We start from the raw sequence: 26,095 nt of genomic DNA on the forward strand, positions 1-26,095 counted from the left end.
GCATTTGAAAATGATTTTATTTTCAAAACATAAGTATGTCTTCCCTTTATTTTTTGCTCAGAACTGTACAAATGTGAAGTGTGTCTTAATTTCGTGCACTGTGGGACAGCTGGAAAGAGGAAAGAGTGCTGCACTAAAAATCAGGTCCCGGCTCTGGGCACAAACATTCCTGGAGGTAATGCAAACAAACATCTCTTTCTATACACATATAAAAATAATTTATTTGAGCAGATATTTTAAAATAAAAATTAATAAATTAAGTGGGGCAAATGTAAATACTTGTTACCATTTTCTTTGAAGATAACATCTCACTGGTTCCTGTCCAGGTTTTTTGGATGCTGCTTACTTTTTTTTTTCTTGCTATCACTCCTTCTCAAATTTATGTCCTGAATCCTACTTGATGATGCCAAGATTATTTTTAAATACCTCTCCTGGTTTTGTTTCTGCTTTCCTGGACTGACCCAGATGTCCTGCATTTATAACCTCTTTTCCAGTGGAAGGTTTTTCTTGGAGCCAAAGAGTGTACCATGTACACTATGTCCAGCTTAAACATTCATTGTTATTCATTCTGTATTAATCCAGGGAAGAGTAGTATGCATCAAACTCATATGATATACGACACTCATGTAGTGACAATCTGTCTTACTGCTGAAAGGGGCAGTGTAGATGATGGAAAAAAATACAGCTCCTCTTTGCAAATTCTTGCGTTTCCAACTTCTGCTCTCAGGATTATATTCACACTGCATAAAGGGACCTGTTGGAGTGAGGGCAGAGGAGGGCCACAAAGATGACTGGAAGAATGAAACACTTCTCCTGTGAGGAAAGGCTGAGAGAGCTGGGGTTGTTGAGCCTGGAGAAGGGAAGGCTGCAGGAAGAGCTTATAGCACCTTCCAGTACCTAAAGGGGTCTTCTGAGAAAGATGGGAACAAATCTTTAGCAGGGCATGTTGCAATAAAACAAGGGGTAATGGTTTTCAACTACAAGTTGAAAATCTATTTAGATTAGATGCAAGAAAGAAGTGTTTCAAAATGAGGGTGGTAAAATGCTGGAACAGGTTGCCCAGAGAGGTGGCAGATGTCCCATGCCTGGAAACATTCAAGGTCAGATTGGACTCTGAGCAGTTTGTACTAATTGAAGATGTCCACGCTTATGGCAGCCTGGACATCTTCAATTAAAGTTCCCTTCCAACCCAAATTATTCTACGATTTTGTAAGGCAGAGGGATTTTACTGTTAGCTTTACCTCATAGCTGGCCTTGTGTCTGTATTTACTGTGTAGTTGTCATACCTTTAACGATGGAAAATACACTGAGAAATTTATAATTCCATTTGCTGTTATTAAGAAATACCTGCATCTCCTGTCTTGATCAAGCTGATTTATTATTGGCTTGTTTTTCAAGGAATTCAGGATTTCCCAGTCTTTCTATCTGGAATGTAAGAACCTTTCCTGTGTTCCCTACAGCTGTGGGAGAAGAATTCTTTATATGCAGGGTACCTCTTACCCTAGCAAGAGAAGAATTGAGGATCTTCAGTTTACAGCTTTAAATTAAGCTCCTCATGCCTTTGAAGTTAACTTCTCCCTTCCCTCAAATATGAAAGTAGACCAAAGAAATTCATCCTCACTTGCTTTCCTGGAGAAATGAGAGCAGATAGGATAAGATTTCCAGAAAGTTGAATGCCAGCTCAGTAGCTAACCAAATCCATAATGGATGCAAACTTTTGGGAGGTCATTGGTCTCTCTTGGTGTACAGGACTATGGTAGTGGTTACTTGAAAGGGTGACTTGAAAGGTTTTTCTACCTATCAGGAGGCCAGGTCACATTCTGTGTTTCTTCTCCAAAAGCTGTTGTAGGACCACTATGACTGAAGAGCACTTAAGTTCTGTCCTCACTATCTGGCCTTGCTTGAAGAAAAAAGATTTCTGTCTCACTCAGTAACAGAGGACATCCTTTCAGAGACTAAGTGAAATAATTCCTGATTTGTCAATGCATTTTCTTTCTATGAAGAAGTCATCCCAAGAAAATTTCATGTCCTTTCTTCAGTTTGATTAACACAAATAAAATGTTTTTAAGAGGAATCGTATTTTAAAAATGTTAGCTATGTCTAGATACTCTAGACTGGTTGTGCCTCATTTAGGTTTGCTGAGTGAGTCATCTGCTAGTGCAAAAAAAGACAAGGTCTGGTTCAAATTTAAGCCCAAAAGTATGACAGCTTGGATGTCTCTTTGTCCTTTCAAATCTGGGAATTGGGATGGACATCATTTGGTGCAAGCTTTTGCAAAGGGCAGAAAATACCAGTATGTAACCATCCCTGCAGCTATAGAAGAAACATATCTATTGGAAAATAGAATGGACATTTGATTCCATTTTTTCCAAATTCCATTAAGAGACTGCTGGACAAGCTCACATAGGCCAGTCCCTGTTAAGTTCAGGTAAGAACTTCACTGCACTGGTTCTCTGTTCCTAACACACAGAGAAGCAGAGATATTATCCTTGACTGGAACAATGTGTGGCACTTTTGAGCACTGCAGTAGGCAAACAATAACAGAGAATCTTCATCATTTTCCTCACCAAGCAAAAGATAAAGCTCCCTTAGTTACCTTCCTTACTGGGAACTGAGCCTGATGTATTCCAGATCCAGTCAAGTCTTTCTCCTCATCATTCTGCTGGTGAAATATAATTAACTCTGTAAGGGCCAAAAAGTAGGTCTCGTGAAAAAATCCTGTGCACAGATCTTTAGATAAAGTTTCTGGGCTATTTACTGCTATTTCAGTGGAAATTAGCCTCATTAGGATTTTCCTAAGCCTAGTTTAGTATATGTCAATAAATATCTGTAAGAGATTAAAGTTAAACAAAATTAATGAGAAACAATGAGTTAAACAAAATTAATGAGAAAATTTCTCTGAGTTTTTGGCTGTGACAGAAGATGTGTAACAATTGAAATAAACTAGCTACAGAAGACACGAAATCTCCTTTTTTTGGATAACTCTTAGTAAAAACATAATCTTTTTCTGGGGTTTAACCTTAGTTGGACTGACTTCGGTTCAGAACAAGTATAACTGCATGAAATTCAGTGGCATGTTTATTGCAGGAGCAGTGGAACTCATTTTATGAAATTTTAGTAATCTGAAAGTTAGATGCCAAAGCTGGTTGCTAACTCTGTAGACAGTGACAAGACAGAAAGGTATCTTCAGAGGTTGCATTATCCAGCTGATTTGAAACAACTCTCTGTCTGATCTGGATGGGGAGAAGGGTCAAAACTGAGCCTTGGGACATGGCTGTGTGCAAACACACCAGGCAATGCCGGTGCTGCAGTCCCTTTAGCTCCTCCTTGCTCTTCAATAAATCCTGCTTGCCTTGCCTGCACCTCCCTTCACTCAGTGAGCTCCAGACAGAGATGGAATGTTACACCAGCCTGTGGGCAGGGACAAGGGTGAGCCATCCTGTAGATTCACAGGGAGGAAAGACCTCGTGGGAAACACTCCTACCAGATTACTCCACTGGCCTTACATACCCTTGCTATCAAACAAGACTTTTTATGGGCTGTGATTTTGCCTTTTCCCTGTAAACATTTCTGTGTCCTTTCAATAGTAATTTGCAATTCTTGTTAAGAATCAGAAAAATTCCACTCAAAGCAACAGAATGTTTTTCCTAAGTAGAGAAAGTGGTTCCCAGAGAGCTGTTGCATTGCCCCATTTATGTCTAATTATATGCCAGAATTACGTGATCTTTATTTCACATGCAAACTTGGAGACAGTAAATAGTGTCCTAGGGTCTGGTTGTCTTCCTTCCACTCATCTCAAAACAGTTCCCTTTTTCACAGCCCCTTTTAAAATTAACAGTTACACAACCATCACCATAAAAGACCATAGAACATAATTAGTTTCCTAAAAAGGGCACAATCTGCTCTTAGTAAGTCTGCAACTGTTGTTAACTAGGCTGAAATCTGCAGATTCAAATTGAGGATTAAAGTGCAGTTAAAATAATCAGGATGAGATTATTGTGACTCAGGAAGGACTGTTCAAGGGCCAGACTGAACCCCACTGTCATGCTTTTGTAAAGAAACTTAAGGTAAAAGTCTCTAGAGAAGCATTGCAGTTCATGTAAAAGTTAATGTAAAAGTTTTCATATGCCAAAGAAATCAGAATAATGGTGATATGCAACATTCCTCAACTGTGTTATAATTTAAATGAAGACATGATGATTTGCAGAAGAAATTTTTTGTGCTCATTAAAGCCGAGAACACAGTGTCAGGATGTTTTTTCTTCTTATAGATATGCTAATGCAAACCTGAGAAGGATTTTATTGGAAGTGATTAATTTATGCTAGGGTGAAATAACTAATGTTTTTAATCAAAGTTATATGGGCAAACATGTGTATTTTGTTGCCACAGAAGACATGTCATGTATTGAGTGACTCCTTCCTCTTCCACTTAGTTTAACTGACAACAGCTGACCCTCTTGTCTCCTGACAGTTGTAACCTGTAACCTTAAAACCCAAACTCCCATAACAAATAACAGCTAAATGACGTGCAGTGATTAGACACATTTGAATAAATAAAGCAGCCCAAATTTCCTAACCAACCAACAAAGATAGAGACAGACATTGTGCAAAGGCCAAGAAGAATCACATACGTTTTTGGAGTAACTTCAAAGTGTGTCTGTAAATATGCACTCTCTAGTAAAGCTGACTTTTGGATTCAGACTTGCTGATCAGGCACATAATAGCCTGATTTGTTCAAAACAGAAACAACCTTACATGGTTATGTTATATTGTGTTCTGATGGGACTCCATTATTCCCCCATTTGTCTGATCATATTTCTGAGTCATCTGAGGGAGACCCAAGGGGATCTGGTCCAGTATTCTTTGCATGGATGAGTACTTTTTAGTCTAAGACTCAGAGCTGGCTAGTGAAACATCTGTTTTGAAAATGCATTTCTAAGTGATGAAGCTGTATAATCTGTCTGATTTGTAACAACCTTCAGGCTCCAAGATCTTTGGAAGTCATAGCATTGTGGGATATGGAACTCAGTGCATTCTTAGCTACTGTTTCATCCTGTACTGAAAATTTCTCATAATGATACAAATCTCCTTCTGGGAGAGGTAGGGGAGGCAGTAATCTACAAAACCACAGAGGATGTGTCAGGTTCCCAAGAAGTTTGAAGTTTATTGTATTTTCTTTTAATATTACTGAATATAATTGTATTGTTTCTCTCTTGACTTTTTGGCAGTTCCAGATATGTGAATTTGGCACTCTGATCACATGAACTTTAATAGTTAGAAGGGAGGAAAATCTAGTTTTAATCAGAAAAAGTTGAAAAGCAAGAGAAGCACCACTGCATTTTGGTGCTCTCTTGGTACCCAAAGTCATATTTTGGCTTCTCTGTTAAATATTCATTATTTCAATGTTTCTGAATGTGCACTGATCCTGTTTCTTTTTAGATGCCTAAAAATGGAAATATATGCTTGGCATATTAATGGTGATGTGTGCTGCAACACTCTTAACTGCCTGACAGGTTTTGGATACCTGTTTTGGTATCCAAAACCTGAAACTAAATACCTAAGGTCTGTGTTCAACACATGGAGAAAATGAGATACCTCAGACAAAGTGACTTGCATTAACCATCAGGTTGGTGCATGAGGGCTACTCCTTATCAGGAGGATAGGCACCCAAATCAGGATTTAAGAATATGTTCACCCTTTATTAACACAAAATCCACAAATTATTTAGAAGGCACCTATAGAATTAGATGAAAGACTTGAAGAGGACTTGGTTTATTCCATATTAATTCCCAGAAGCAAGAGCTGGCAGTCCAATGATTAGAGAATTCAGGACTGGAAGACACAAATTCAATTCAAACTCAGCCTGAGAGGCCCCACATCCCTGCTTTATAATATGATGGTGTTTCCTTCTGCTGAAGCTGCACCAAGGATATAAAAACAAATTGAGAGGTCTGGAAGGGTATAGAAAATGAGGAAGACCATGATGTAACACCTTGGTTTGTACCATCAACTACAAGTTCTCCTAGTCCTGGCATCCACCTTTGCCGTCATTGCCTGGAACCTGGAGCTGTCACCACTGTTGGAGTGCACGTTCTAATGAGAAATTTTGTTAAGAATCTCCATATTTTATTACTGGTGAACTCAGAGCCTCTTTAGTGTGGTAGAAGTTCTCTAGGCCAGGTAATGCTTTTGTGGTAAGGATTCAGTTCAGCTACACAAAGTCCATTAGAGGAAAAATGCAGATGGTCTGTGGGGCCACACAGACTGCAGCACATGTGTGCTGGCAGAGGCTTGGAGCTCAAAACAAAGGTGAACTGGTGGAGGTGATGTGAGACAGGTGAGAGATCCTCTTGTACAAGGGCCTTTATTTGTTCACTTTTCTTCCTCTCATCTTTACTATGGGAGCAATCATTCGATCTGTAAGTGGAATATGACCCCAAGGAACAATAATTTCTATCCTCAGCATCCTCCAGCCCAGAACCTCTTTCTATGTCCAGTGGAAAACATCTCAGTCCAGGGAAGATTGCCTAGTATTTTCAAAGAATAATTCTGCAGCCAACCTAAATTCCCTATGTGTGGATGGAAGTGGTCAAACAGAAAAATTAGTGAGAGAGACATCTTGTGCCCTCATTCATTTCCATATATAGGCTATATATGGAAGTTTAAGTAGATTATTTTAATCCAGACTGAGAATTAAAAGCCAAAAATTTTATGTGCTGCCCTTCAAGGCACATATAATAACAAAAGGAGGAAGTCATCAACAAAATTTTCAGTTGCATCAAAACACTATTGCTATTTGAAAAAACAAAATAAGTAAAACCAAAAACTTTTGTTGTGGCCAAAAATATTATATTATACTCAATTTGACTGTTTATGTGGAATGAAGGCTAGAAAAAAAAGAGACCTCTGCATGGGGCTGAACTATCTGGAGGTCTTTTGGGTATGGGCTAGTTTTGTTTTAATTCATTTTTATTTCAAATATTTTCAGTGTTAGCAAGAGCAGAACATGAGACTCTTCCTAGATGTGTTACAGTATAGGTAATGTTAGGTATATGAAGAAATAAACATCTTAGATTGATAACCATTATAATCTTTATATTGAAATCTTTTGGAATCACAACAAAATAGCTGCCTCCATTATAACGTAAAATAGGCTGTCAACATGAATGTAAAAAATACAATATGTGAAGTGAAAGAATATAATGATAAAGAGAAGGATGTGTTGATTTTTCAGAGTATCTTCTTTGGTCACAGCTATGTTTGGGTAGAGATATCCTCTTGCCACAAATGGCACAAATACAATTTACCGTGTGTACAGAGTCACATGTACATTTTTAAACAAACTATTAAGAAGAAATAGTTGTATGAGCTCTACACTCTCTTGGCATCACTTCAGGTTTTGGGAGGTATTGGTCAAAGAAAGCAAGCTAATGAATTCCCAAAGCATGTATTTAAAAGGTATTGCTTACCCTCCTGTCTTCAAAGTGTGCCAGACTCCAGCAGATACAAGGGGAAACAAATGTTAATCAAGCAGTGCCAAAATTGTTGTAACAGCACTGAACTCCATGTGCAAAAGTTGTACGTTTTTGGGATGAAAATATCACCACAGCATGCAGCTTGCCATCGGGGAAGTATGGGCATTTCAGCTAGGGAGACTTCACTGGGCTACATCTAAGCAGAAAAAAAAAGGATTTCCAAGAGCCCGAACAATTCTCCATAGAGGCAATGGAGCAGAGTCATTCTGGGGACTCTCTCCAGTAGCTGAACTATTCAAACCTGCAGAACAGCAATGATCTGCCAGTCTTTAAGCTGCTAAAGATTTTGTTCCTCCTAGCCTCAGTCTAGCTCCCTGGGATCCAGAATTGTCCCTGCATTTCAGTGTGCTCTCTGACCAGGATGCCTACATGCCTTAGAGATGCTTTGTGGAGGTCAGTAGGTCTGTGCTTGAGCTTCCCGCAGAATGCACCAGCATCCCACTGGAGCCTGGTGAACAGTCTTTCAAATTGTCAAAGATTTTCCATCACTTCTCACATTATTTTGGTCTCAATTTTATGTAGGAAAACACTGCACTCAATATTTATTGGGAACACTTTCCTTCATTGCTGGCTGCTTTTATGTCTTGCAACTTTTAAAGAAAACGATGCTTCAATTAAAAAATCTATTTGTGAAACAAAAGCATGTAGAGAGAGAAGCTTTAATAAGTAAATCATCAGGATCTTCTACCCAGGCAACACAGGGGATGGCCCTGTTTTGCCTGCTTCCCAGGATATTGCAGACTACTGTCTCGGCAACGAGCACAGGATCAGGTTCTGCTTGTTCTAACACAAGGGAACCACAAAAGACCAGTGTAGTTAAGGCTGGGCTCTCTACTGTTGATCATTAAGCACTGACACAAGTACCAGATCATTTCTTCTCCCTCCTCTGAGCCATGACTAAGTCCTCAGCTTGAATTTCAAACCACAAGTCCTGCAGCTTCCAGTAAATACTGAATATTTAAACATACGCTATTTAAAAAATGATATGGTAAAGAAATGCTGTTTCTTGCAATTGGCTTGAGAATTATTAAAAAGGCTGTAGGAAAGACAGCTGCTTCTATCTCAAAGGTGTTAGTACAAATAAGAATCCTGTTTGCAGCCAATGTTGACCACAGTCATTGTTTTTAAGTCGTTTGCCACAAACACATAATTCTGTAAGTGCAGGAAAATACTCCCTAGTCTTTTATAGTCTCCATTTCTGTTTTCCAGCATTTCCAGGAGCTAATCAAGGGTTGACACAAGTTGATAGCTGTGGTCACAACCCAAGCTTATTAACCCAAGCCAAGCATTAATCCACAGGAAGTACCCTCCTCTGATGTTCTTGTTGCTGATATAAGCTGAAAATGAAATAAGCCATGTATGAAAGGCTTTATTTTTCCATTACTGCTGTTTCCTTTATAGGAGGTTTCAACAGAGTTAATGCCTTTACTGTACCTTAGCCAATCCAGCTGAATGTCTAATGTCTACTTCTTCAATAATATAACATATTCTGCTCTATCCATTACAGATTATGTTTATAAATAATATAATCATATCCAGAATCCTGCTTGATATGAATTGCTTAGGATTGAAAATATAAGGTTTTTTTCAGGCGTTTTTTCTGAATGCAGAGTCACAGAAACATGCTGAGATTTTGTGTGAGGAGGAATCTAGGGCTGAAGAATGTCTTGAGTCTGGAAATGGAAAATAATTAATGTGATAAGGAGAAGTTATTTTTCTGAATATCACCTCATAGATGATCAGCACCATGAATGTGTATAAAACTACTTATTTAGCAAGTCTAATTTTTCATTTCAAACACAATTGATAGAAATAGATAGATACTGATAGTTCCCTTTCATTTGATGCTGTGTTAAGCAGCTGATTTGACTATGCCTGTGTAGTTGTTTGAGACAGATTTTTTAATATTGCTCTTTCCTAGTATAGGCCCCAAGGAGAGGTTGAATTTTCTGATACTAACCATTCAGCTGCTCTCAATATTTTAAAAGAACAAAATTATGGCATAGCAAAATTAGTTCCAGAAGGCAATAAATGTGCTGGCTTTTTATCACCCTCCTATATTTGGAGAGAAAATTAGTTTTTTAAAAGGAGACTGAATGGACAAGGCAAATACCAGAACTACAACCCTGGAGCTCAGGAGAACACCCTTTACAGGGATCTGTTTGGAAGAAGTCCATGGGAGATTGTCCTGAAAAAAAAGAGCAGTCCAGAAGAACTACTGATTCTCCAGGATCATCATCCTTTAAGCTCAAGAACTGTCCATCTTGACAAGTGGTTTTGCCATCTTGATGCAGCTCAGACGTACAAAGATGGTGATAGATTAAAGGTTGGACTCAATCATCTTGGAGGTCTTTCCCAATCTTTATGATTCTGTGAAGCACAAAAGAGGTGAAAGCAGAGTCAGTTGACCCTGTGCAGGGGTTGGATAAGGAATGTAGAGAGTGTCTGAGAATGCAGGGACAGAGATGGGAAAGCAGAAGCCCACCAGCACCTAAGCCTAGCAAGTGATTTGAAGGGCATCAAAGAGGCTTCTATAAGTATATCAGCAGCCAAAAGAAGACTAAGGAAAATATGGGACTTCTGCTGAATGGGACATAGAAAAGACTGAGTTACCCAAGGCCTCCCTCCATCACTTTTGCCTTTATGGAGAAAATCTGCATACAGTAAACCAGGGTCTCTGCAACCAGAGAGGAAACTTGCAGCTATCAACATTTATCTTCAGTGGAAGGATATAAGGATAGGGGAACATTTAAACAAATTGGACGTACAAAAGTCTAAAGAACCTGATGGAATACAGATAGAAATCCTGAGGGAGGGGCAATGAGAATGTGAGACCTTTCTCAATTATCTTTGAAAGTTCATGGTGACTGGGGAGAGTTCCTGAAAACTGCAAGAAAGCATATGGTAACACCTGTCTTCAAGGAGGATTCAGAGAACTACAGGTCAGTCAGCATTATTTCAATCCTTGAGAAGAGAAGGTGATGGAGAAAAAAATGTGGAAGCCCTTTGCAAACATCTCAAGGACAGGAAGATGATTGGAAGCTGTCAGGATGGATTTACAAAAGGGATATCATGCTTACCAACCTGGTAGCCTGATAATTTGCAGATGGTAGTGAAGTGGAAGGAGTGGTTGATAGACCAGTTGTTTGTCCTGCCCTTCAGAGGAACCTCAGCAGCCTGGAGAAGCGAGTTGGCAGGAATTTCATAAAGGGTGACAAAGGGAAATGCAAAGTGCTGTACCATAAGAGGACTAATCCTGTGTAGTGGTGCAACCAATCAGCTGGAAGGCAGTGTTCTAGCAAAGGATCTTGGAGTCCTGTGGGATGCAAAGTTGAACATGAGCCACTGTGTGTGCCCTTGCAGGAAAGAAAGTCAACAACCTCCTGGGCTGCATTAGGAAGAGCATTGCCAGCAGGCCAAGGGAATTGATTCTTCCTCTGTACTCAGCACTGATAAAACAGACTTGGAGTTCAGTCCTGGGCTCCCTGAGACGATTGTGGATATACTGAAACAAGCCCAGCTAAAAGCCACAATGATGATTAAGGGCTTGGAGCATTCGATATACCAGGAGAGGCTGAGAGATATGAGAATGTTCAGTTCTCTTCTCTCTTCTGGAGAAGAGAAAGCTCAGGAGGGATCTCATCAGCAGTTGTAAACACCTGATTGGTGGGAGTAAAGAACGCACTTCTCAATATCAAGGAATAGGGAGGAAGCACAAATTGAAATACAGGAAATTCCATTTAAACATTAAAAAGCCCCTTTTTTACTTGCAAGGTAGTAAAAAACTGGAATAGGTTGCCTCTTGAGATTGTGGAGTTTCCTTTCTTGGAGATATTCAAATTCTAACTTGACATGGTCATGAGCATGCTGCTCTAGTTGATTCTACTGTGCCTGTGCTTGGAGGAAACAAATTCCAAATATGCTCTCCAACCACAGCAGTTCTGTGAAAACTTTGATTTGGGCCATGGTCATTCAAATGCATCCACGCTGGCTCCCGGTCTTATATTATACTTACTTCAGGTCATTTTCACAAATAAACCTTTCTCCATCAGCAAAGGAAAGAAATCGTAGCCAGAATTATCGAGGGGTCTTTTTCCTCAGTCTTGGCTCAACAAAACAGCTGAAAGAGGAAAAGCAGTTCTTTGAGAGGGTTTATGTTTTTGATGCAACAGGAAACTACAGGGAAAAACTAAGGAAAAGATGTTGAACAATCACACAGGAACCAAATCTTGTCAATGGAGAAGAACTCCTAAATGTGTGAGGAATAGAAGGAATGAGAAGGTTTTGCAGAAGGAGATTCAGAAAGTGACAACGATGTTCCAAATATGCTGGACTGAAAAAAATGGTGACAAAAGGAATGACTGCTTTACTTACAAGGCTCTGTCTTTCTGTAAATCATCAGCCAAATATTGTGATGAAATCTGGTCATCATATTTCATAAAGGATTAAGACAGGTAGCAAAAATAGGATGATGATGATGATGATGATGATGATGATGATGATGATGATGATGATGATAATAATAATATAGAAAAAGGATATAGAAAAAGGATATAACAGTCATAACTCCTAGCCCTCTGAATTCCATTGACCATATTAGCACTTAACAATCTAATGCTTCTCAGAGAATATTGAAGCACTTTCAAGAAGTTCTGTATCACTACCCCAGATTTACATGGGAAGGGATATACAAGATGAGTTGCCATGTAGTGTCACCCAGCAAATCAATTGCATATTTTGTCTGCACACCTTTGAGTTTGTTGACATGCTTACTAACAGCTATATAAATATTTTACTAGGTGGCCAGTTAAACAATGGCTGCTGTACATTCCTCTCACATTGATACAACTTAGTAAACAAGCAAAGTGAGTTGGATTCTTGAGCTCCACAGCAATAGGAAGTCAATCCAGTTCTAAGTGTAGCTTGGTCTCGGTGACTGCCTTGGCAGAGGGGTTGGACTAGCTGATCTCCAGAGGGCCCTTCCAACCCAAACTATTCTGTGATTCTGTGTAAATGAAGTTCAAAGATGGTTGTTCCTTCTATTGTTTGGTGGGAAGGCACAGCCATTTCTTTGATGCTATCAGGAAGCTCTACCAGCCTGGTCTCAACATAGGCCTGTAAATGTTCTCAATACACCAATGCTGGTTGTTGAGCTTATTCAGCAGAGTGAGGGTTTAAAACATAGACACCCCATAAACTTCACCCATGCTTTTAACTCACCAATTTCAGAGTGAAATATGAGAAACAACTGTATGTATCTTTCTGCATATCTAACCCTTCTTCCCCATTTTGAACATGTGGCCTTTGTATTGCAGCTTTATGCTGTATTTATCTCATGGACACATACAGGTCTCAATTCCTGCATTCTTCACCAAAAGAAACCATCTTTGACTTATGAAATCAGTGCTCTGGAGTTTTTTTGTCTGCTTATCTTTCATAATGCTTTTAAATATAAACATGGGGTTTAATAATTTCTTTTTTTTCTATCATTTCAGAGAAAAAATTATCTCTACAGTCTTTCTTCCAATGTTTCCTTTGAAGTTAAGAGCATGCCATATAAAGTGCAACCAGCAAAGCTCCCTGAGGGAAGCATAGCAGTAAGTAACTGAAAATTACATCTTTCTGTGAAGCACATGTATTTGGTCACTCTGATCACAGCTGTGAAAGTTCTTATAGATGAAAATATTGAGATTGGCCTTTCCTGTGTTTCTAGTGTAAATTCCTGAAGTAATACCTAAAGGAAATAACTTCATTGCTTTCTGTGGAAGTTGATGATACATGATTCTTATTATATTTTAAAATAATTTCTTGCTGAACTAATATGCAGAGTGCTTTATTGCAATCCGGATGGATTTTTCACCCAAAAGAAAACAGAACTGTGAAATCAAGTATCTAGTTATTTTGTTTGGGGTAAAAAAATCTGGAGGAAATTTTTATGCAGAATCCAGAATCATGTTCCTGTCAGGTTTAGAGAGCTCACTCTTCTCCCAGTCAGCAGTTCTCTCACACAAGCTTGTGTATTGTCTGCAGCAACTTCTCTCTATCTGTTTTAAGCTTCTTTGATACTCTGATTTTCAGGAAGGTCTGTATGCCTTTCTAGGATTGCCACCTCACAGCACAACAACTGCAAACATACAAATTTACTTGGTAATCCTCACAGAGGTGATAGATAGATAGATAGATAGATAGATAGATAGATAGATAGATAGATAGATAGATAGATAGATAGATAGCTGGATGATAGATGCTAAAGCATTTGTCTTATTTGCAGACCGAGATTTGTATGGCTCTGTAGTACTATATGAAAAATTAATTTTGGAGACATAAATTTGATTTAATTGTTTTCTAGTGCCAAAGGACTGGGTTTGGAGAGCACTTTAAAGTAATTTTTTTCTTGTGGTTAAAATTCACATGGATTAACATGGTTAAAGTTCACTCTATTTTGTCATTGATATTTTGTCTATTTTGTCACTGATAAAGATAAGTAAAATATGAGGGCAAAATTTGATTCTATTATAAGAGTAATCTGAAATTTTAAGGCTTAATGTTCTCATCTTTATAAATATTCATCAGTTACAGTCCTTCTTTTAAAAGGTGAGCTCAGTTCTAACTTTGCCAAGTTGAATTGTGGTGGAAATACATCATATCAGTCAGTTGAGATGCAGTAGTAGGGACAGAATACTGTCTTACTTAGAAAACAGAATAATACACTTTAGAGCTTACTTTGATTATATTTTAGAGGATACAGGCTTTAAAGTTTTGTTTTGTACATGCACGGATTGAATGGTTGATTGATACTTGCTCTGGGAAGACACAAGGTAAAATCTTGGTTCTGTGTGCATAGTGACTCTCATCTCCATCATCAGTAGAACCCTGATTTCACTAGAGAGGATTGGTGCTTAATGCACTATTCATCCAGAAAGGTTCAAAGGCACCAAGCTGACAGATATACTCGGGCTCTTTTTATTTTCTTGCAGCATGTGTTCCATACCAGAAACACATGTGCAGAGTTCTGTTGATAGTGGGGCCTTCATCTGGGCTGGAGTGCTTTACCCCAGGTGATAGCCTGCTGTTCTCAACAAGTGTCAGATGATCTACCAAATGATCAGATAAGCATTTCATTCTCTTACTCCAGCCAGTATAAAGCTTGTTATTTGCAGCAGATGATTTACAGCAAAATGCCTGTAATGGCAACTGTAAAATGTTGAAAAATGATAACACTTTTATGTCCTTTCATATCTGGACATGGCAGTGGATGCTTGCCAGCTCTACAGCTTGATGTGTTATATGCACCAGTTCTTTGATGTTCCACTTGCAAGAAGAAATATTTCCTTGAAGTTGGGCAAAGCTTAATATTTTTGCTCCTTCTGAAAATGATCACTAGTTGTGTTTTAAAAGCTTCCAAAGATTTATTTAAAGGTTTATGATTTTCCTTCAGACAATGAAAGGGTGGAAGTGGAAGAAATAATATTTTAAAAATCAATTTTCAAAAGTATATATGTAATAATCAGCTAGCACTTCAAAGTTTATATAAAGATAATATATTTTAAAGAATAGATCATATGTCCTTCATTTAATTCATATAGGGCTGGATTCCAATTAGGCAGGCTGATATTTACTTTAAGTTTTAATGGCATGAGTAATCCCATACACATCAATAACCTTCAGAGCCACATAGTCCTATTTGTAGCTCTAAGAACTTTATCATCATGGAATATAGGTCTTGGACACATAGATCTTTAAGACAGGGTCATGATACAAAGGTATGTGAAACATTAGGTATATGTAAGAAAATCTGGATCTTTTATAGTAAAACATTAGAATGAAAATGCATCAAACAGAAAATTAGCATGGAGTTTAAACCAGAATCCACTGACATCTATAATAGTATTTCCATTTATTTTGATAGTCTTAGAATTGCAACCATATATTATACAACTTGTTGAATTTCCTTGCTAACAGTTATTTCATTCAAGAGAAAATTTTCATGTTTTTGCTACAAGTATTATTATTATGGTAAATAATACTGTCTTACTTGGTGAATTTCATGTGCAACATGAAAGTACTTTTTATTGCAAAAAGTACAACGTTAGAATAAGCCGAAATTTGCTTTATTTTAATTTATGATTCTTAAGCCAGTTCGAGAGTTTAATAAAATATGGTTGCTTTTCTTAAACGTTTGATAGGATTTTCACTGTGGATGCCTTTAGTCTAAACTGTCTGACCACTGTCCTCCAGTGAGTAACATTGGTTTCAGACTAAGGCCTATAACTTTTTTTAGTTATTACATGTTGATAACACTTTAAACAAGCTTATATTCCTCATTAAATATATTTGCATAAACATTTGTAATGTGTAATTATAAATGTGACTTTGAGCTTGAGGGAGCTTTTACATTCTATTTTGAGCATTTTTTGAGAACATATAAGAACATCCTGCTGTAATGGTTGGATGGGGACATGTAGGAATACAAAAGAATTCCTGTTTCTCAGCCTCTATAAAGAAAATTTCTGAAGACTAAAGGAAGGTCATCATGGGCAGCAAAAGCAGTAGTACTAGAACAATAATTAATTCAGTTGCTGTTTCTTAAAGTAGCAGAATAAATTATGGAGAAGGTTTTTTGTTTGTTTTTTTTTTAATGTGTCTTTTAAAGAACCAGGGAGGAAAAAAAATAACTTTGTGAGAATCCCACTGGCATGCACTGAATTTTGACCACAGATGCTGGAAGTTTGCACCAGTCAAACCTAACTCCCATCTTTACATAAGGGAGTGCCAGTGAAGCAGCAGATTATTTCATGTGCTTCTCTCTGCTTTGTGCTCCCTTCCAGAGGAATCAAATACTATTTTGAAGACACACTAACACCAAAATCAGAAGCAAAATCCAAACTGGATGAAATACAGTGGAAAAAGCCCTAATAATTATTTTATATACTTACAGTAAGCTTAACTATGACATATTTTTTAAAGGGCACATTTTTAAAAGCCTCCCCAGAAGAACACTTTCATAAGCAACAAATGACTTTCATGGAACTGCAAAAGGGATTATGAGCTTAAGACTGTCTGACAGCATCTGTGCTAAGACCAGTATGGATTTTATTTCCAATAGCAAACAAAGGCTCTGTCCATAACTCTTGGGTTGACTTCACCCTCATCTCAGTGCCTGAGGCAGATGGCATTCTCTGGCACCCTTTGGATAACAAAGGTGTGAGATGTTCAGCAGTGTCAGAAGTCAGATGGCTCCTCTCAAGTCTGTGAGATGTGCTCTTCACCCACTTGACAGAGAAGCATTGTTTTCAGTGTTCAGCATAAAGTCTTGTCCTGAACAGAGAGGAAAGCTAACACACATCTAAAGTGCAGTGTCAACGTTCAACACTTCTGTAAAAAATCCACTTCATATTGGCCACCTTAGATGGAAACATTCCCTGGCTCTGATCCTGCAGTACTAAACCTACCACATGGAGAAGAACAGAAATCCAAGCTGAAAACACAAACTTGTTTTAAATCAAAATCACATGTAAAACTGTTGGTGGACAGCATGGGGTGAAGAAGCGACAGTCCTCTATAAAAATGGTGAAACAAGGCAGACAAAACTGAAGGAATGTTTTGTTTGTGTCTTCCCCTCCAGTTTCTGCCTCAACTCTGTGGGTGTTCAGGACGTGCAGTGTCAAACTGTTCACAAGAATTGCATTTGTACCCTTGCAAGGCTTTTTGTAGAGTTTAAAGGGGGCAGCCCAGGGCATTTTATCCTACTGGTAATGCACACAGGCAGGAGTGAGACTGATGCCTACATATTGAGGTTTATTTCTCTGCTCAGGAAATAAATCTCAATTACTTAGCACAACCATCCCCTTGCTTTTAAAAGCTAAGACAAAGAAAAATCATGGGAAATGGGTGTGGGTTCGACAGGATGGTTTAAAGATTTTAGCAGGCAAATATTTCATTAGCATTGGCTGCACTCAGGGTAAAATAGAAGAGAAATGTGCCGGCTTTGCAGCAGTGTCTGCTTGATACAGGCTAGACCTAATTTCTGCTGTCTGTTTTGCTCATTGCTGATAATCTAAGGATTATGAACATGATGCCCTGCTCTTTTATAAGATTACAGTTCCTTGTTTATGTTTCAACATTTGTCAAGCTCCAGCTGAGCTACTGAATTTAAACCACAAGTTGCACTTGATGGTCTGTAAAGGCAGAATGACAGGAGGAAGGGAGAAATGATTCTGAACACAGGCAGCACAAGCAAGGCTGAGTGCTGCTACACCACTCATAATTGTTTAGCATCCTCAGGAAGATCCACATGTCCTTGTCTGGATCCATGCTGATAGGTGCTCTGTAGATATCAGAATAAGAGCTAGCTTGTGTTACTGTTTTCATAGCCTAAGAGGAAAGAAAGCACACAAACACAGGAACTATGTAGAAGTGGCACATAAAAGAAGGTATGGAAAGGCAACATGTGTACTTGTAGTTGCATACACTACTGTCAGCTTTATCCAAAACCTAATGAAATCTACCATCCTTAATAAAATAATCTGTTTCCACTGATTTCAGGAGGATCTCAAACATGCTTTGAAGTAAGGATTGACCCTACCTAATTTTGAACAGTGAATTGGCACACATTAAAAGTCTAGTTGTTGCTCTGCTCCTGTGCAATCATATGCTGCCCTATGAACTATTCAGACCTAAACACCACACAGCAGCTTACTTCACCCCCATCTCAGCACCTGTGGTGCTTTAGTAGTTACCTTAGATTGGGTTAAACTGGACTTGGTGCCCAAGGAACCAGATGTGGTTCAGTCAAATACTATCTGAAGAAATCTGTAAACCAAAATTCCTTCCTACTCCAAGAAGAATTTGCCCACTCAGATAATTTCCATGTTCAGGATTGTAAAATTTCAGTTGACTGTTGTCATGCTTTAGGAGTGGTACTGCCCAGTTTAGTTCTCCCACTGTGACTCTCTAAACCATGCACTGCTTGCTTGCTTCCCTACTTTCCCATCCCTCTCAACCTGCAACAGGATGGAAATAAGAATTGAAGGTACAAAATGTAAAGATCCCGAGTTGAGATAAGAGCAATTTACAGGAAGCAGCAATGAGATAAGAAAATTAACAGTAACAGTGACAGTACTAATGACAAAGAGTACAAGAAAGGAAAGATTGACAGGGGAGCTCCCTCACAACAGCTCCCTCTGCCAGTCTTACTCAACTGGGAGGAACTTCACAAGAGACTCCCTTCCCCTGCCTCAGGTAATAATGTGAGCTGTTACAGAGTAACCTCCAGGTCCTGGTCATGCCCCCTCCAAGCTACTCCAAAAATTAACCCTTTCCTGGCCAGAACCAGGATGACTGTCCATCTATCAAGCTGTCCATACCTAGCCAGCAGCTTCTCAGAATCTTCTTGTGCTGTTTTACTGATGTTCTACAATCCACTCTAAACCAGCAATGTTGGCTCCCATTTCCTCTTGTATTTATCTCAGTCACATTATGCCACCTAAGAATTTGCCTGAAGCTATCAGAAATGGCAGAAATGTAGCAGAAATGGCAAAATAAAGTCTTAGCATGTAAATGGGTCTTCCCTGTGGTTTGGTCTTGCAGTAAAATGGAGTCAGTAATTTTATTAAACTTGACACAACAGAAAGCACTGCTTGGCTTTTACTTTTTCTGCTGTTCTACAAATATCTTTTAAGATGGTTTTGGTAAGTAGTCTTTGATGTTAGTGCTCCAGATCTACAGCAACATACTCAGGCAAGTGATAGTGTGACAAATAGAAACTGTAGTGAAGCTCAAATCTTAGGTGATTAAGATATGTAATCTGTTGACAGTGCAATGTTGACAGAGTCAGGTCCTTTCCAAACAATAATTAAAATATGAAACGTCATGTGTGTAGTACCTCAGAGTTTGCCAGCAGAGGAAGTGCACATTGTGAATGAGTTGGGGTTATTTGAATCAGTTCATTTTTGCTGTCTTGGGGCCCATAAATTTTCATCAGCACTTCCCAACTCTTGTGCTGTATGTGATCAGGCTTGCTTCAGGGCAGCATTCATGATTTTCTAGCTGAAGAATGGAGATGCTTCTTCCTTGGACAGCTGAGCCCATTGTTTTCTACAGGCTTCAAGCAGCCCCTTGTAACTGCATCCTTTCTGTTTTCCCTGGTCAGTTAACCTTTTACTTGAATTCATCTTTTTCCTTATTTGGCTTTTCTTGGGAAGAATCTCTGCAGACAGTTCAGAATGACCCTTCTCTAATTTTCTCTGCCCTCGCATTTTAATGCCACTCTGAGACACAAGCAGAGCCATTCAAGAACATTTTATCCTTACTAAATGAGCTCTGCTCTAGCTGAATCTTATGATGCAGAGAGCCTATGAAATTTTGCAGTGGTTAAAAAGCAACCCAAAGAGGAGGCTGGCAAAGGAATGGTATTCCTGCAAAGGCATGGTTGATCACTGGATGAGACCATCAGGATATCTGTTGGGACACAAGGGGGACATTTCATCGGTTGTTTTATTAATACTGTTTTCCTTAAAGTAATTCTTTCCTGCTTTAATTTGCTCTCATATTTATTCCTTTTAGATGCTATCTTTTTGAAATATTGTAGACTTATGACTATTTAAAGCTGCTCTAAAGATGCATATTATCTGTGTTTGTTAGATAATGATGGTATGGCCAGCACTGCAGGTACTTCATCTTCAGAGCCAATGTTAAAGTGCAAATGCCAGGACTGGGCGGTGTCTTGGAATTTTCTGTGTAACTCTCAGTATAAGCTTTGGTAGAAAGCAAACTACATAGAAAGTTTATCCCTACATTTTGTTTCCTGGTGAGTCATACTATAAAAAATACTTGCATCAGTAGAGCTCACCAGACTGCCATCTCTGTAAGTGCTGTGTCAGAGTAGGGAGCAGTTGGCTGCACAGATGAAGTGAAAATGACTGTTCAGAAGTGTCTTCTAGTTAAGCCTAACAGTAGCAGGAAGACAGATCTACTGGTGCTTTCAGAAGGAAAAGTCTATAAAAGAAGGCTGATCACAAGAAAAAGTGAGAGAAGAAAGGACTGGATGTTGCAGAAAGGATTAAATTATTAAATTAGCCATCTTCAAGGAGAGAAATGAGAGGCACCGGAATGGAAACAGTTTTGAGCTGAACTACAGAGTTGTGCCCATTCTTAAAAGTTAGGCTGCTGTTCCTTCAATGAACAAGTAAGAAATTAGTATTTTGTTAAATTACTAGTGCATCAATCACTAAGGTAATAGAGGAAGAAAAAACATAGAAAGAAAATTTACAATGAGTGCAGCTTAGGGACTGGACCATAGCCAAGAAATTTATTAAAAAGAGTAGATTTCCTAGATGTATCTTGAGTACAGAAGAGGAATTTCATTTAAGGGTTTGTGTCTTCAGTTTCTTTGCAAACTGATTTCATCATGTCATAAAGCAAATAACTTCCATCTGTCACATACTTGTCCTAAGGGAGACTAGGAGTAGATGAGAGAGGTCTAAGAGAAAACCCCAGAGAGAAATCACTTCCTAGGCTGACAACAAAGAGAAAAGTTTGAGAAAATAAACTAAGACTGAAGGGATATAATTATGTTGAAAGAGCTTAGGAAAGCCCAAACTCCTTCCTTCCCACTTGGGAGTAGCAGGGACTGAGCAAATATTTAGTGAGACTGAGGAGCCTTCCAAGCAGAGCCCGAGAGCACATAGTGCATTTTGTACAAGGTATGGAAAGGGGAGTATGGAGGAGAGTGTGGATGTCCTCAGAAGGAGAAATACAAAAGGGTTATTACTCTTTGTCCACATGAAAGTCTAAAGAGAGAAGTTTGCCAAGTCAGTTAAAACCTTTGATAAGTTAACCTCTGGTGCTTTGTAGGGCCTCAGACAATGAGAGAGCGCGTTTCAGGCTTGCTTCCCATTTAGGTAATGGTCTGTATGTTTGGCTTCTTTTGAAGAAGATAGCATCAGAGTGTGTGTTAGGCTTTATCACAAGGACAATACACTCTGCTTGAGTTTCATTTTTGGACTGCTTAGCTGAAGTGCAAATCATAGGAAAAAATGTATACTGCCATGTCAGCAAAAATTAAAATAAGAAAATCGTTGCTGGTATCTACTGTGGTTTGAATTAAGAGTCTGGGCTAAAGTCAACCATTGTTTATGAGTAATTCAGTGCATTTCAGTGTACTGGCCTAAACTGTACCAGCATGTGCACAGAACTTTGCTCCTTGAATATTTGTGAAGCATCTGCACAGAAGGGAATTTTTTTGCCAATCTGTATTATGGGAAAACTCTTTCTATGTCTGATATGACAAGACTTTTATATATGTGTGAATTCCATTTCTAGTAATTATCATGAACAAGTGGAAAGGAAATTACAATAAATCAAGACAACATGGGAAAATTTCAGTCAATGTGTATTTCTAATCTGCAAAATGCTCTTGAAATAAATGCTTCTAACCTCTGTATTCTACTGTTGAACTTGCTTTACTTGCTTCATTTTTGTTCATTAAATGTATTCCTTTCATTGCAGATCAGAACATCTGTCATTTGGTCCACCCCAAATGTGTCCTTTGAGATCCCTTTATGGGTTATAATACTAGCCATACTTCTTGGACTACTAGTACTAGCTCTGCTGACCCTAGCTTTATGGAAGGTATGTTCCATTATTCCTGTTACTGCTACCTCTAAAAAAACACCAAAAATACTGAAAAATTCTAACAGATAAAAAGAGAGACTAGAATTTTGTGATCTTTAACAGTTTGGAGCAAAAGCAACAGTATACATGTCTTTTTTGTTTTGGCATTTCTGACATGCTAGTGTCATTGACCTTGATGCAGGAAACTTGTTTTCAAAGTCCTCCTTTATCATTGAAACCTGGTTACAAATGGGCATAGAGAGTTTGGCTCCATTTCCCAAGACCTCTGATCCTCTATTTCAGGATGTTTAGGTTCAAAAAGATGTTACTCTAACTTTGTTTTCTCTGAATAATTCAGGAATTTCCAGTTTTTGTCAGCATGGAACAACACTCGCACTTCTGAGAATTAATTTTTAGAAGATTTCCTTTTATATTAATATATGATGTATTTTGGGTTTTTTTGTATTGGTTGTTACATTCCTTTCACAAGTTTTAAGACAAATTACTGGAAACTGCTATATTACAAGGAGCCAGTGTAGCTTTTGTCCATCCTCTCAGTTCACATTAAAAATAAGATTGAAATAATTCCTTACATTAGGATATGGTTCATCTGTCTTCAGCTGCCTAAAGGTTATGGTTAGATGTACAGTCTATGCTAACTTCCCAACTCCACCTAGTCAGGTAGCAGCAGCAAAAAGTTTAGACATGCAAGGAGGAAAGAAATTACCTTTTGGTGGCACTTTAACCACTTTTGAACTTTCAGCCTTTCAACTAAAAGAGTGAATGTTAGGCAGTTTAAGTAAGGTGGGAAGCATCTCATCTTTAGTGATTTTTAGACTAGGTCACAACACTGTCCTGTGGACATTTCCCAACATATATTGCACTTCTCTTTTGATTACTGCTTGTCAGTCTAAACCTCTTTTCTGAATGAGTGCATTGCTGAACTGAGAGGAGCAGATTTCTCATTAGCATCAGTCCATAGCAGCATCAGGCCAACTTTACATCTCCTGCAAAGACATCTTTCATATAATTTGGATTTTTAAAGCTGTGCTTTGGAACTCAATGCCTTGCATCTAAAACTTTCATAGGGAATGATTTGGATAGAAATAAAATGTCTTCACAGTATCTCAGCCTGCCATACATTGTGCCCAGCATTTCAGGTTGAACAATCAAACTGCAACTGAGTCTTCCTGTGGTTGTCTTACCATGACATTTTTGTTTCTGTTGATTTATTCTGCAGTGTGGCTTCTTTGACAGAGCTAGACCTCCTCAAGATGATATGGCTGACAGGCAACAGCTGACAAATAACAAGACTACTGATGCATAAAGGAAGAGAGTGACAGTTCAAGTCAGAATCCTGCCTGAGAGACTAGAAACATGACGAGGATTAAATGAAAGATTCCTTCCAACCAGTCTTCCTTTGTACCTGCAAGTGACATGGTGTCAATCTGATCTATGCAATGTTCTGAGAACATGCCACATGATGGCCATCCTTGCCAAAGAAAGTAACTTATCACTGCCTTATAAACATATTTTCCACTGAACAGAATGTTTATCCCATATTCCAGTCAGTCTACGTTTCAGCAGATGCTTCTGAGCACGTGTGGTATGCTGAGATGCTTCCAGAACAAGCCCAGATCTCTCAAGGAGAGAATGCCTTCATTGCTAGAAGATGAAGCAGGACAAACCTTCTGAATGCTACTGTATCATGCAGAGTATCTTTGAAACCTCCCTAAGAACTTCTATGAAATTATGGCTCAGGGAGACAGGCAATATATCAGTACTGTGAAAGTACTTCTGAAACACAAAGGTAATCTATAAATACCTTTATAGATGGGGCACAATTATTTATTTTTCCACCTTTTTGTAATAAGTATCAGATATAATCATCAACATAGATTTTGAGAGAAGGAAAAAATAATAGAAATCATGTACTTACTTTGCATGTAAATAGAGGAGTAAATGCATTGTACACCCAGAACACAACCTCCTTGGCTACGAGGTGTTTTGCAAAGCAGAAGATTTATGGAACACTTTGCAAGATGAGACATAGGATAAGCAAGTACATGTTGTATCTCTTTCAGCCCAGAGCTGGCAGTATCACACCCAGATAACGAAATCCATGCACAGTATAGAGCAGGGATGAGTTACCCTGTCCTTGCTTTGCTGATGGCTGGCAGCTGTACACTGACACAGGATACAGACATTTCTGAAACACTGCTTTAAATTATCACAGCCACACTGGTGATATTGAAAAGGCTTGGGGGGATTTGGGGCTGGGGCAAAATTTCTTGGTCTTTGCCCTGTTACTTTGTTGAAATCCCCTCTTAAAATAGAACAGTTACTGCCATAATTTTTCACTTAAAGAAATCTTTTCCTTTTTCATTTTTCAATCTACAAGCTGGCAGCATCTTAAAGCAACGCTTTTAGCAAATTTTAGGACTTGATAAAATTTTTTTTAAAGTCTCACAGGAAAGGGTGACGGGATTTGTATTTATGCAGAAAAATAGGATGCCAGCCAGCCAAGCATGAACAAAAAGAAAGGAGATTTTGAGGTAAAGAGTAAAAATACACACTTAATTTGGTTTGGGTTTTTTTTCTGGGTTTAGGATTCCAAAGAAGGGATGTTTCTATCCTTTCCCTTCTATCAGCTAATGTCTTTCTCTCAGCAGGGGCTCTAAGCCCCGATCTGTGCAAATTTTTATGTGAAAGCTTGAGTCTTTCAGTGCTGCCTGTGAGTGTGAAATTAGCAATATTGTATAAACTTCATTTTGTGAAACATACACACCACTTGCCTTCTCCTTTTCTTTCCAATCCATCTCAGCTTCTCAACTGGTAAATGGCTCATCCATTCCTCCACATTTTGGCTCCTTTTAAACAACTGGCCTTCTGCTTCCTAATACTTCAAGATAGAAGTAGTTATGAGACATTGTCACTTCTGCCAGTCTGACACGAGATTTTACAGTTTTATAATTTCTTGTATGCAGACTAACCTGGGAAATCCAAGCAGGAGCTGTGTTACATCTTCATATCAAAGGCAAATTTGCAAGACCTTTATGGAGTCTTTAGCTTATCAGATGCAGTGTGCCCACAAGACTTACAGGGAAAAGGAGACACGTGCCTCTGAACATGGAGGTGAAGCACCTCTGTGCTTCACACAATCAAGCACCTCTGTTTCCTAGGGATGGGGAGGCCTGACAACTTCCCAGTCCCCCAGAAAACCATGAACAGACTCCTTCCCCCAGATGGTTTTGAACTGATCCCTTGTAGATTAGAGACATCACCTGATAAATTCCATCACAAAGCAAGCCTGTCCTGTATTTGCACACCTCTGTATCCCATGCATTCCAGGCAAAATCATCCTTCCATGAAGAAAAAAAAGTGAGCTTCCAGCTTTTGTAAATATTTAATTGTTGTGTGTAGCAGCTTCAGAAATAATATCAGCAGCTCATTGTAATCACGTCATCTGCACAACTCTGACAAAATAGCACCATAAGGAGATACTGACCATAGGACTTCTGTATGTGCAATACTTTATATTACTTATATACCTGAAGCATGTTTACACTGGCATTTTTGGTTGTTTTTTAAACTTTTGAATATACTGATAAAGATTACAATAAAGGAAAAAGGAATGGGGGGAAAAAAGGAAAACAAACACTGTGCTGTTCAGTATTTCTTGCAATGTGTTTTCAATCCTACATTGCTCTGAGGATGGGGCTAGGTGACCTAATAAGTTCTTTGCAGTTGTAACTTCTACAATTCACTTTTGAGAAATTACTCTCCATTTTAATGATGGGCAAAACATGTTCAGATACTAAATTTAAACAAAAAAAAGAACTTCAGTAACTGTTGGGCCTGGCTGGAATCCATTGGCTGCAGCTGTGTAATGTCACTGGAAACCAAATTAGAGGCACATGATCTGACAAACAGTTACTTTGAGCAATA

General features: G+C 38.6%; 1 protein-coding gene across 1 annotated transcript in view; it reads left to right on the plus strand.

Annotated features, from left to right (window-relative positions):
* Positions 1-24,930, plus strand: part of ITGA8 (integrin subunit alpha 8) — a 110,815-nt gene extending 85,885 nt beyond the window's left edge. The window contains exons 27-30 of the mRNA XM_036403746.1: positions 62-175; positions 13,030-13,131; positions 22,043-22,165; positions 23,388-24,930. Coding sequence (XP_036259639.1) covers positions 62-175; positions 13,030-13,131; positions 22,043-22,165; positions 23,388-23,474 — 426 coding nt within the window. The 3' untranslated portion in view covers positions 23,475-24,930. The remainder of the gene's footprint in view (positions 1-61; positions 176-13,029; positions 13,132-22,042; positions 22,166-23,387) is intronic.
* Positions 24,931-26,095: the final 1,165 nt, after the last annotated feature.

This window comes from Molothrus ater, chromosome 1 (genome assembly GCF_012460135.2).
Source record: "Molothrus ater isolate BHLD 08-10-18 breed brown headed cowbird chromosome 1, BPBGC_Mater_1.1, whole genome shotgun sequence".
In the NCBI taxonomy this organism is placed as follows: domain Eukaryota; kingdom Metazoa; phylum Chordata; class Aves; order Passeriformes; family Icteridae; genus Molothrus; species Molothrus ater.